Below are 13173 nucleotides of genomic sequence, written 5' to 3'. Positions count from 1 at the left end.
GAAAAAGGATGGCCAGGATATAGTCAACCAGCTGGCAGAATTCTGTTGAGTATGGATACTTCCGGGTCGACCAGGAAACAATTTGTTACAGAGCCGGAGTCGAGTACGGAGCCGGACTCGAAAACGGACTCCCGTAACCCCAGCGACTTGCAACTTGAAGCATTTAACTTTTGTCGAGATGCTAAAACTTTCAAGTTCTAAGAAAACTTTGTTAGCAGTGGCAACTCTACGCCCCCCGTCCAGTCCCCACTGCCCCCATCCCTGCTCTGGTGTGCCATATGCAAATGAGTATCTTGCGGTGTGTGTGTGTGTGCCAAGTGCCAGCAGCTACTTCTGCCTCCTCTCTCGTTCAGTTCGTTTCTATGATTTATTTATTCCCACGCACACACGTACACACATACACAAAATGGCTGCCGGAAGTGACTGCACCCCATAAAGCTTTGCTCAAATAAAATTACTATAAATTTATGCTACTGCAAAATACGCCATAAATTTCCTGTATTTTTGATTTGATTTTGGCATTTGCGTTCAATAATGCCAGAAACAGGAACTCGAAGGGAAACTGGAACAGAAATCGATGTTGAAATACTATAAATTGAAATAGAAATTCAAATCGAATCTTGAGAATCAGTTTAACTCAATTGCCATCATCGTGCTCACTTTGTGGTCTTTCTTTTTGAATTTATCTCTTGATTAATTCAATCACATTATTTGAATTGCAATACAATAATTTACATTTGTCTAATTGCGGTCTTAAGGGCTTTTAAAGCTCGTCAGACTATACAAAGGGATAAACTCGATGGACTTGTGAAGCTGTGAAGCTTTAGGGTATTTTGCGATAATATTTTGAAGGATTGACAGATTAATTTGCTTCAATTTTTAAAATGTTAGTTATGTTAATTATTTATAATTTTGCTGCTGAATTGTCAGCAATGAACGCAGTTTCGAAACGGTAAGAGCTAGAGGAATGAAATTTTTACAGAATTTTTTTTTTTTTGTAAAATTATTACTAAAAATGATTATAATTCGGGCTTAAAGCTCATAGATTAATCGTTAGTATGAAAAATTTTGTTCTTTTTTAAGATATATCAATCAAACTAACAGATATTTATTACAATTTGTTGTTTATCTAAAATCAAACTAAAAAAATTAAGATTTAGTAAGAAAATCATTTAAATTTTTAAATTCCAACCTAATTCGAAGGCTGAAAATGGAAGAGTGTCCACGGGAATTGGTATAGCTCAAAACCAACCTTTAAAGAGATTTAAAGAAGACAATTTTTTTTGAATGTGTGCATCTGTCGCAATGTTTTGACAGCTGTAAATGTTGCTATTACTACAGTTGTAACTGTTACTGTAACAGTAACTATAGTCACAGTTTGCTGTTGCTGAAAACTACACATTTGTGCATGACCGACTTACGACTTACGATTTGTGACGGAGCTAAAAGAACAAGTGGGTCGCCATATATAAATTTTGTGGACAAAAACTCTGTCGTAACTTTTGTGCAATTTTTGTGCTTTCAATTGAGTTTGGCATGATTAAATTCGTATGCGTGCTGCATTTCTAGCTCCCCTTCAAATTTTCCCCAAAATCCAAAAACACAATGAGTCAGTTGCAGCATGAAAAAGTGGCCAAAACCAGACCCTGAACCCCTGACAGTTCTGTTCCGCAGTATGCAACCACTTCGCTAATATTGCTGGTCCGCACTTGCATTTGTTGTGGGAGTATGTGTGTGTGTGTGTGTGTTTGTGTGTACGAGTGTGTGTGCAGCCTCCATTGCTGTTCTTTTTCCCATACTCTTTACCATTTGGCTGTCCTACGTGTTCCATATTTCATTCTAATTTATTCAGTTGTGCATACACATTTTCGTTACGGGTTGCCTCGGCGCATCCATGCATTTCCTTCTGGCTGGCTCGGTTCGTTTGGTTCAAGCCATCGCTTGACTGCAGCAACATCGCCAGGCAACAGTAGCAGGTGCAACTCCCCCTCTCCACATTTCTCACTTCCCTTCTTTACATCTTTTGGTCTCTTCACTCTGCTCAGTGGCTCGCTTATGATTTACTCTTTAAAGTTTACCACGGTCTTCCCATCACACATCCGCCTCAAGTCGCCCCGTAATTGTGGCTCAATTACATGGAAAACTTGCCAAATTGAATTTTTAAATTTCTACATGTCTGCAAAAGAGCCTTGAAAATAATTTATGAGCATGCAGAAAAGCCCGAGACTGGAGACTCGAGTCAGAGCAACTGCATAAGAGGTTTGTCGGCTCTTGCCCCTAGGCCAACATCATCATCATCATCATCATCATCATCATCATCATCATCAGCATCAGCATATCAGCCAATTTCTGCTTCGGCTATCAGCTTTCAGCAGGTTGCCCTTACTTTAAGTACCAAATATTGGGGGCAACACAAAGTCTCTCTGTGTGCGTGTGTGTGTCTGTGTGCGTGTGTCTGTTCTATTGTGTGGCTGAGAAATTTCATTGACTCACAGACAGCTCGCATTTAATGACATGCTATCTTTAAAATGTGAAATAACTAACAGAAAGCAAATGCTTTTTGGTAGTCAAGTTTAAATGGATAACCTAACATATACAGAAATGTTTATAAAAATAGCTTCATATAAAATATAATTGTGCCACTTTGAAATGAATCTAAATGTTATACAAAAATAAGTAAAGTTAATTTAAAACTGTCACTCTTCTACTTTTCTAGCCAAATTATATGCCAAAACTTCTTAAATTATACAATTACATTTTTGATCACATTTTTTGATTTCAGCTGCATTAATTGTCAAAATTGTAATTGACAGGCCAAATATATAAAAAAAATTAAATAGAAATGTATCAATTAATCAATTGCCAATAAATAAATAAACTTTTTTTTATAGATAAAAGAAATTTGTATTTTATTTGTGCATAAACAAATTGGGTTAAAAAATAATCAAATTAACTAAAGACTGTCCCTCAGTCACTTTTCCGTCCTGGCTGGCTTAATTGTCATAACACAGTTGCATTTTCGACTCTTTAACTTTGCATACCCCACATCCTAGCCAGCAACTGCAGGATATTTAAAAGTTTTACACTATCGCATGGCAAAGAATATATTTAGATGAAATTATTTGAATTGGATCGTCACGTATTCACTTGGCAATATGCTGAATAAGGATAAGCATCAGTTGCAGTTAAAGTTTTTACAACCCACATACGGAATTTACCCCCTAGACACGCCACCCCCCCACCATCCCACGCACTTGGCTTTGTGCAATAATATTTACATTGCCGCATCATTATTCGGGCAACAGTTTCTGGGCTACTTTACGACGTGCTCGTGCAACAAGAGAATAAACCACAATACGAGAATGGGGCAGAAGAAAGGGGAAAACACATAGGGGAAGATGAGGAGGTTACTTGGGTACTTACATTGTGCTCGTCCGCACCAAAATCGGCTGACCGAAAAATGCCGGAACATTCTCGTCCATTAGCGAATGTGTTTTGATGAAATTTAATGTGGGATCCGGAAGCGTTCGTGAATCATTGTGACAGGAGCCGGGTCGAGGCTCGGGCACCTACAAAAATCAAAAAGAAAAAAAAATAAGAAGAACAACATTAAAGGGGAAACGAGCAGACCATTAGGGGAACAAAAGAGAAGAAAATAAAATATTAGTACAAAGTATATATGACTGCAATGTGGTTATAGTTCTGGTTACATGCTCATTCAGTTGCCAGTTCGCTGTCTCTCTATCTCTATCTCACTCTCTCTTCCACTTCCTTTTCCACTCTCTCTCCCTCTCTTTTCTCCTTTTTTCTGTAATTCAAGCTGCAAAAAGTATGTAGAAATTGCATTTGCTGCTCTCGCGCTACCCGTAACAAATTCCCGTACACAACGTTCCGGAAATTGCACAGCACGGCCAAGTGCAGCCGGACAAAGCAGCGCCGGGAAGTGTCCTTTGTGTGCATTAACTTATGTATATACATACATACATGTGTGTGTGTGTGTGTGTTCAGTCTGACTGTGAGGTTGCTGTTTTGGCAATGATTTGGTTTATGAATCGCCAGCGGAAAGTGTGCGCTCAACTGTTGACTTCCCAGTCAGTCTGCGTGTGTGTGTTACGTGTGTGAAAAACATAAAGTCAGCATCCGTACGGGCAACTCGTAGAAGAATATATATCCTCCTACACATCTACCACTGTTTGTGGGCAACAAAAGCGCTAAAGGTTCTGATTTCTGCAGTGTAATTTGACTCTAAACATATTGGATTAGACTTTTTGAAATATTTTTAATTGTGGTAGCAAAAAAGATGGAGAAGAATCTCTAATGAGCATTACAAATAATAATATACTTAAATCTGGTAAGCATCGTTAATGATCACTTAACTTAATTTTTATTATATGTATTTTAGAATTTATAGAAATCAGTTTTTTAAATAAAAAACATTTTTTATCTTATAAATACAATTTTTTGTTACATAACTTTCGTGGGTAATTTCATAATTAAAAAGCATTGAATGCAGTATGAATTCAGACAGCCAACTCATGATCAAAATGACATGGCTTGAAAATCGATACAGTTTTGTCAAAGTTATCAATGACTGAAGTTGTTCAGACCTTTGACATAGAAACTTTATAAGTTAAAATTTTTGTTATTTTTTAAATCAAGCAAAATAATATAACTAAAATATTTTTGGAAATATGTCCCGAAAGCGTTCCCGTACAAACGTTTTTGAGTATTTTAAAAAAAAATTGTGAACTAGAATTTAAATTCAAATGGCATTCAAGCAGCTTGTCTCAAGTGCATTTTAAGTGTTTTACTCAAGTTGTATGCGGTTGTGTTGTTTTACGGGGAAATTACAGCTATTGTTTTGAATTTCCAGCATCTTCAATATCTAATTTTGATTTTTCTACTATTGACCGCTTTGAACCACAAATTGTGCAGTTGAGAAGATTTCCTAGTGGTTGATTTTGTTGGCCAACAAGCAAATCTTTGGCAACATGTGCAGTCACCTCTAAATAGTCATCCAGTTTTCTGGCATCGCATTCGAAATTCAAATGCAAATTTTGGCAAAAGAAAAGTTCTTTTAGAAGCCAAGGCCTGAACAAATTTGTGTGGCCATAAATTGTGGCACAGCTGCGTTCAAGTGTTGCCCCCTTATTCCTCCTCCTCCTAGTTGAAGTCGTGAAAGTGAGCATTAACCACAACCACATGTATGTATGTATGTGTGTGAATACTATATATATATTTTTGTACATGAGATACTCACCTTGGCATTATTCACTGGCAGCCAGTTAGAGTTGATGCCGCTCTGCTCCTTGAACTGTCCCTCAAATGTGTCGGCAATGTCCTGTAGATTACAAAATTAAAGAGAAGTTTAAGGACAACCCGCTGAGAACTCAGAACTGAGAAAGATGGAAGGATGCTAAATCGTAATTGTGCACTCACCTGCAAAGCGAAAGCACAAACTGCTGAGCCGGGAATTGAATTTGTTGGCGTATTGAAAACACCGTAAATCAATTTGGAGCTCATGGAGCCGTACTGTCCCTCGACGAGATTGCTGGCCGATTCTGTGGGTAGATTAAATATATACATACATATATACTCAGTAATACGATGGCAAATCAAGGCCACTTACGTATCTCATTAAAGTAGAACGGATAGTCGCCCGGTATGGAGCAATTCAGTCTGGACTTGAGAAATGAGGTCCAGCGATTGCGAAAACGATGCGGGCCTCCCTTATCCCATTTGCAGACACGTGCGACGCGCGAATAAATCGCCTGAAATAGCATAAAAGATAAATATTAATGCAAGAGCAGGGGAGACCATTGATGTGGTCGCATCCCAATAGAAAACCAAACAAATAAGGCCCATAAACAAATAGCCGGCAAAATCCAAAACCGATAACTGTATTTGGCGATGGACCAAACCAAAGCCAAAGCCGGAAGTGTGTACGAATAGCGCAAACACAAGCAATATGGCGGCATTAGAGCAGTTTCCGATTTTCCACTCTCTTTCCCTCTAACCCTATTTTTATCCAATTATAACCACATGCAATTGCCGTTTATAGAAATAAGTTTTGCTTTTGCTGACGTATTTCAAATTTACAAAAATTTTTCATATTGAAATCCGCATTGTATTGTATTGATTTACTTACCTTGCCACAATTGATAAATTCCACAGCCGTCTCTCGAAAGAAGAAATAGACGAAATCTCCCTGGGTAAATGAGCTCACAAAATTTGGCGCTATTCGATTCGAAAGTCACAAAAACAAATGCAAAATGTGTATATATATTGTTTAAGAATAAAGTTTAGTCATAAATTTCATTTATAGTTTGTGTTGGTTGTAAACATTTTTATAGACTACATCTTTGGGTGAACGATTCTTTTAGGGATTTATGAGCATCTCGTGCCGATGACAGGACAATCGATTGCCAGCGCATGGTTCCATCCCACACACATATCGAATGTCAAGTTATGAGTCAAACACGCTCAATAAATCTTGTTTATAGTATAGATAATGTGGATAACATAAATTGACTTGTTACGCATTGAGATTAATATTTTATATTATATGACGATACATACTCATAATTAAATAAAGTTATCTAATCAGAAATCAATTTGGTTGCGTCATAAACAAATTTTCTCAAGCACTTTTCTTAATTTAAAATTTAAATGAATCAAAGTGTGAAATTGTAGAAGAGTTACTATTTCAGTCTCAAAATCCTCAAGAGGAATGAATGAGTTTCTCATCACATTCTTTGATTTTGAAGGATTTTCGTGGTAACTTTAAAAATTCGTTATTTTCCGTTACACGCAACACGTCGCGATTCATCATAAAATATTCAGGAATCTCGTAACGAAGAGATGCAAAAGACAGGCAGCAAAGGAGCGATGAGACAGTATCTCAGAATATTAAAGGACAGCCATTGGACAAGCAGTCGAACCTGTCATGTCTATTCAGTTAATGGACGCCTCTCATATGAAAATCGAAGCGGCGAGCACTTCAAATATGCAAAAGGTAACCGCACGCACTATGAGGTCCATGTCCTGAGTGCAGGACACACTGGAAGTGAGACCTTACAGAAACTCTAGTCGAAGCCCACATTCAGACTTAATTCAATTTGAAATGGCAAGGCATTTTACTAATACAGAAACCATACAGAAGCATGACAATACTCATAACAGAGAGCTCGGACATTTTCAATCATCTGAAGTGCTGGCGGAAAAAAGAAAAGCCGCTGAAGGTATAAAGGAGACGTAGGGAACTTACCATTAAGACTCAGGCTATCATATTGTTCCGTCTGGAGGGGCTCACGATAGATAATCGGATCACTGCCACTGAAATCGGCTACAGTGCCTGAATATAGTTCGTTGTCTGTAAATAAAAGAATCAGAGAAATAAGTTTGATATATATGGAATACTAAGACTGGACGTATTTTAATAACTTATTCATAAGAGTAAATTAATATATATAATTGGAAAATGAATAATATAGTTCAGACATCATAACAGAACTAGAACTGGAATTGAATGTATATTATTTGTATAACATATTTATAAGATCCACCCTAAACACAAAGTTTGCTGATTTTGAATTTGTAAGGTAGGTATCACTTTTGAAATGATATTCAGCTATTTACTTGAATCTTTAAAAATAATGTTACTGTCATTTAACTTGGTGGATTTAAAAACCAATCCCATTAATTCTGTATACCTTTTTAAGGCATTACACGTAAATAAATTGCTGCTCAAATTTTTTATGCATAATCTAAATGTCATCATTATTTGCCTTTAATGATCTGGGCCAATTAAGTTGACCCAAAAGTGTGCTAATAAATGTCAATTATGCAAGACATTTTATTAACTGCAAATTATATTTTTTATGCGCCATTTCGCATCACATTTGAAATGCAATAAAGTTTTCTTTATTTTTTTTGCGTGTCACGAAAAGTTTTTTGATGCTAGGGCCAATTTGTGTGTAACTAAAACATGCAAAATACTCTCATACAGAATAACAAAAAAGAGAGAGAGAGAGAGAGATGAATTACTTATTACTAAGCAATTTGTTTACGTGTACCAGCGACGAGCAAATAAAAACAATAAAATGTTAATCAATTGTTGCTTTGTTGCTACTCTTATTACACATACGCAACGTTGTACGTTTGGCTAAAATGAAAATGCTATTTGCGAGCAAATTTAATTAAGTTGAACGAGAAGCACAACAGCAACAAGAAACTTTTGACATGTCTCCGGCGACATTGAATTGCCCTGCGGCCACAGAGGCGCAGTAAAGACTTCTCCTCCATCTCCTCTCGGTTCTCGGCCCAGACAAAAGATAAATGAGTTTTTTGGGCCTGAACTTTTTACTTGCTGAATTGCCTGACTGCTTGTGTCTTTCCGTCTGTTGGCTTTGGCATTGTCAAACTTCAATTCCACCAGCCAAAGAAATATGAAAAAAACAGCAGCAGCCAGTAACAACATTAACAACAGCAGCAACCACGACAACAACAACAACAACAACTAGATCGCGCGACCGGAAATGCCGAGCAGGCTGGCAACGTTGCCCGTTTATTGTCTGGCCGGAAATGGTTTTGCCTTTGGCCCAAAACAGCAACCACACCCATCACCCCCCAATCCCCTCCAATCGACCCATCAGGCAGAGAGGCAGAGTCAGTGTCCAATGGAGCTCATTGCGACCCGGCGGTTCAATGACAGAATCGATTCCTGTTGTTGGCTTTGTGAAATGCCTGTAGGGCGTTTTTGGCCAAAAGTTCGAGAGCAACAACCGAATGGGTCGAAGGGAAAGCCAAATACAACATTATCGCTGCATCTCAAAGCAAAGACAATACATGAGAAGAGATTGAAACGGAGGGGGTGTGACACAGACAGATGTAGGTATAAACAAATCTTGCAGCATTCTGTTAACAATTTTGCATATCGTTATTAGTACTCGGTAGACATTTGCTGTCATTTCTTACAGTCAAAAGTAATTTAAGCCTATTCTATAAAATTTGTATAATTACTCACACTCAGAGCAAACGACAAGACAAATAAAAAGGGAAACTTGGACAATAAATTATCTTTTTAATTTATCATCGTTGTGCAAAGAATTGAAACATGAGAATACTCAAACAAAACGTTTCTTATTGTATTAGAAAAATATTTTCATTAAGGTTGATTAGAAGTATTGAGTACTCGCACAACTTTCGTATTTGCCGGGCCAGCCATCAACATCCTCGATAGTATAGTGGTTAGTATCCCCGCCTGTCACGCGGGAGACCGGGGTTCAATTCCCCGTCGGGGAGATTTTAATATATTTTTTTAGCTCTTTTAAAATAGTTATAAACATCTTAAAATTTACACAATTGACTTTCTTAATTTTATTTACTTCTATATTGATATTTAGAGCAACAGACGCAATGTTTCGTATTTATCAAAACTTTCACCAACATCCTCGATAGTATAGTGGTCAGTATCCCCGCCTGTCACGCGGGAGACCGGGGTTCAATTCCCCGTCGGGGAGAGATGAAAAATATTATTTTATTTAATTGATTCCCGACCTTAAAAATTATAAAATGAATATTATCTTTTTGTATAAAATGCAATTTATGTAATATTATTTTTTTTAAACTTCCTATTGTGCTTGCTAGATATTCAAATGAGTTATAAATTTAACGCCAAAGTATGCTTAAAAAATAAACAAACAATAATGTAAAACATTTTTTAAACTATTTTTAAAGCAATGCTTTTACTAAAAATTTTATTAAAAAAAACTATAAACGTCTCCCCGACGGGGAATTGAACCCCGGTCTCCCGCGTGACAGGCGGGGATACTAACCACTATACTATCGAGGATGTTGATCTCATTCCCAAAAACATAAAAACTTCAAATATGACGAGATAAGTGTGATTCTGTGCGCAAGAATTAAAGATACACCGTTGTCATTCGGATACCAAATATAATATCAATTAAAATTTAATCTCATCACAGTTTTACGTAAGCTTCTTTTTGCATTACATTTACAATAACACTCATTAATTTTTCATCTGTCTAAATCTTCTCTGCCAACTTTTATCGGATAATCAAACAATTTTCCATAAGGCTAAACACATCACAAATCTCCCTCCCAAAATTGACAGCAGATTTGGCGTGTAGAATCCAAGCCACAGGATCAGAGCATAGATTTGGACACATAAATGCCGCAAACTGTCCAACAATTTATGCAAAACTGGGAAAATTGCACAATTATTAAAAGCTTACATGAATTTGATGCGTGCATTATAATTTCATGTTAATTTTCGCGTGCACACACATTCCGAATAAGGCAGCAGAGTAATGAGTGGGAAGATGATGGATTTGGTGGGCGTGAAATCTGTGCGGTAATCGATAAAATTCCCAACATCAACAAAGCGTCAATTCTCACGCAGGCAAGCTGCCACGTTTACACCTCAGGTGGGGGTAAGCGACATAACGTCAATGTCCGGAAGGAAACTTAAAACGCAAACGCAAAAGAAGATGAAGAAGTAGAAAGCAAGTAGCACGCGGCAAATTAAAAATGTCGTCTGGTACAAATTAATTTTGCCACACGTCCGCCCCCCATGGCGCTCATAACGTACCCGTCATCCGCCCCTTAACGGTTTCGTCTGTTTAAATTAAGAGGCTGTGAAAGTCACGCGGTGAGTGAAAAGTAAAAGCTCTCTCGTCCGTTTTTATAGAATTTTCCCATTTACGTGGTGGTGATAAATAACGAATGCTAATTTTCTATCATGGGCGCGGTCGACAGGGAAAAACTGTGGGGCCAGGTGAAGCTAACGGCCAATAAAAACATTTGCTAAATGTGCGTAAGGGGAGAGGTGCATAAGGCAAGGGCAGGGGAGGCCATGACGCGACATTGCTTTAAGCTATGCTTAGAGCCTAAAGTTTTGTCATTAAACTTTTTGAAAATAGCCTGTAAATGCAAATCTAAAAAATTGAATTATAAAACGAGACATCACAATGGCGAGGGAAATGTTTCATGAATTCATTCACCACCCCCAAAAAAATTATGGGAATAAAATTTTTGTCAGATTTAACTAATTATTTGGGGAATTTACACAGCTTTGAGTAATATTGCATTAAATCAAAGCGGTAAACTCATTGAGATTGAGCGAGAACTATTTATTGTCTTATTTACTCCACTTAAGGTCTCGTGGTTTTCTATCTGGACTCGTCATATAACCTGACCTGCCACTGCTACAACCCTAGCCACTGCGTGTCAAAGGCCAATGGCAACCACCTTTACAGCCGGAGCAATGCACGTTGAGGTCAAAGGGCATTGCAAAATTTATGAATCGCAGGTAATAAACAATGGAAATGCAATTTACATAGCGGCCAGAGTTGCCATTGTCGTTGTCGTTGTCAGTTAACGAGGCGCACAATAAACACGACCACTCCCCCTTTCTCACTCTTTCTCTCTCTCTGCTACTACTTCTCTCTCTTTCTCTATCATTCAGTAGAAACTTTTGCTGGCAATGTCATAGCTTGTCGCTTGTCACAACATCGACAGAACACGAAAAGTTGTGCAACTCTATCTACCTGTCTCTCTCCATCTTTGTATTACTGCCTCTCTTCTGCTGTGGGCTTTTCAGTTTGGATCTAATTGGTTTTTTTTGTTGTCGTTGTTTTTTTTTAATTCTCTTACTTGTCGCCATTGTTTCGTGCAATGACGTTTGCTTTTATTGTTTGCTCATTACCTGGCGACGAGGACCAAGAAAAAGAACCAGGATACAGAGCAGCAGGACGCATAGCTGTAACAACTGACGGCGTTGCCACCTTGTCCGCATTGCAGCAGTTGCAGCGCTTAACTCATTTTAAATGACAGTCTAACATGCAAAAATTATGCGCCCCTCTCGGCGCTTCTCACAAAGTCACTTTGAGTTTTGAGTTACTCTTTGTGCAAATATCTGACCGACTTTATGTCTGAGTGTGTGCCCTGACAAGTTCGATAAACCCTTAAAGCGATTCAATCGATATAGAAAATAAGAACGACAACAACGGAAAAGTCTCTTTAAAGTTTAAACTGTCGAGTCGAAGGCGCAACACGAAGTTCATCGCGTTGACTGCGGCAATTTGCATAATTTTGCAGACACACACACACTCTCACACATTCACTATCACACACATATACAGACTAATACATAAATTACACTCATTTTCAATGACAGTCAGGCGAGTGTTTAAGCACGCGTAACTTTATTACATGCCATATGCCGCAACATTCACAGCAGCAAAAAAAAAAACAAACCCAAACCCGAACCCATTTTCGAACCAGAACTAGAACCGAGTACCGCCAGAGGTTATACCAGGATATGCTAGGACTTGTTTTTGGGGTTTGTAACTCAGCGTCGCGTTTTAAATATTTGATGTAAACATATTTTTTGGACAGGTTTTTGTAGGGTTAACAAAAGGAGATGGTAATAAAGCTAGGTTGGTTTATGCCACTATAATTACGGGACCTGCGTGTGTGTCGAGTGTAAGGCCGTTAGTTAAATAGCTCGTTTAGGAATAATTATGTACACATATTCGTCTGGCACATGTGCAATATGAGTACGACTACGACTAGTCCTTGTACAATGCCCATTTTAAATGGGATACGAGGGGGAAGCGGAGCTCAATGTACTGCAAATTACTTCATTTCAGTCATAGACTTAAGGGATGGGGGGAAAAGCAGTGACTAATTGATGGGCTGCTCAACGACTTCTCAAACGTAGAGATACCACTATATTATGGCATTAAATTTAAATTCCAATTCACTTGATTTAAGAAAGAAAGTTATTACCACTGCATAGAGAAAATTACATGAAGAAAACCTAACGGATAATGAATCGAAAGACTCATAAAGACTTGAAATTTAACTAAAAGCAAATGTTTGGAAAAAATATCATGAAATATTCTTACATTAATAGCTTAATATATAATTATTCATTGTCCTCTTACATTACTTAGAATTAACTTACTTAAATAACGTGTAACTTAAGACCAATCTTTCTCTTATTCTGTCTTACTTATGTAATCAAAATGGAGAACAAAAAGAAAATGTTGATTAAAAAGGAAAAGAATTGGGTTTAATTCAGAGTATAAGTTGTAGGATTGTCTTTCTACAAAACTGTCGAAATTAAAGAATTTAAATTTAAAT

At 37.5% G+C, this 13173-nt stretch overlaps 1 protein-coding gene and 3 non-coding genes across 5 annotated transcripts in view; 2 read left to right on the top strand and 2 right to left on the bottom strand.

Moving 5' to 3' along the window:
* The window catches only part of LOC117781641 (semaphorin-1A), a 154671-nt gene that overhangs the window by 11564 nt on the left and 129934 nt on the right, over positions 1–13173 (bottom strand). For both annotated transcript variants that reach the window (XM_034618425.1, XM_034618426.1), the window contains exons 5-10: positions 7268–7372; positions 6149–6237; positions 5630–5771; positions 5440–5561; positions 5261–5341; positions 3424–3569 (exon numbers count right to left, since the gene is read on the bottom strand). In XM_034618425.1, coding sequence (XP_034474316.1) covers positions 3424–3569; positions 5261–5341; positions 5440–5561; positions 5630–5771; positions 6149–6237; positions 7268–7372 — 685 coding nt within the window. The remainder of the gene's footprint in view (positions 1–3423; positions 3570–5260; positions 5342–5439; positions 5562–5629; positions 5772–6148; positions 6238–7267; positions 7373–13173) is intronic.
* Positions 9232–9303, top strand: Trnad-guc. The gene has a single exon. It is a non-coding gene; the product is annotated as a tRNA-Asp (tRNA).
* On the top strand, positions 9450–9521 carry Trnad-guc. The gene has a single exon. It is a non-coding gene; the product is annotated as a tRNA-Asp (tRNA).
* Positions 9782–9853, bottom strand: Trnad-guc. The gene has a single exon. It is a non-coding gene; the product is annotated as a tRNA-Asp (tRNA).

Source organism: Drosophila innubila (genome assembly GCF_004354385.1).
Source record: "Drosophila innubila isolate TH190305 chromosome 2L unlocalized genomic scaffold, UK_Dinn_1.0 4_B_2L, whole genome shotgun sequence".
Classification (NCBI taxonomy): Eukaryota; Metazoa; Arthropoda; class Insecta; order Diptera; family Drosophilidae; genus Drosophila; species Drosophila innubila.
The sequence above is the reverse complement of the archived record's forward strand: the minus strand, read 5'-3'. Positions and strand labels throughout refer to the sequence as shown.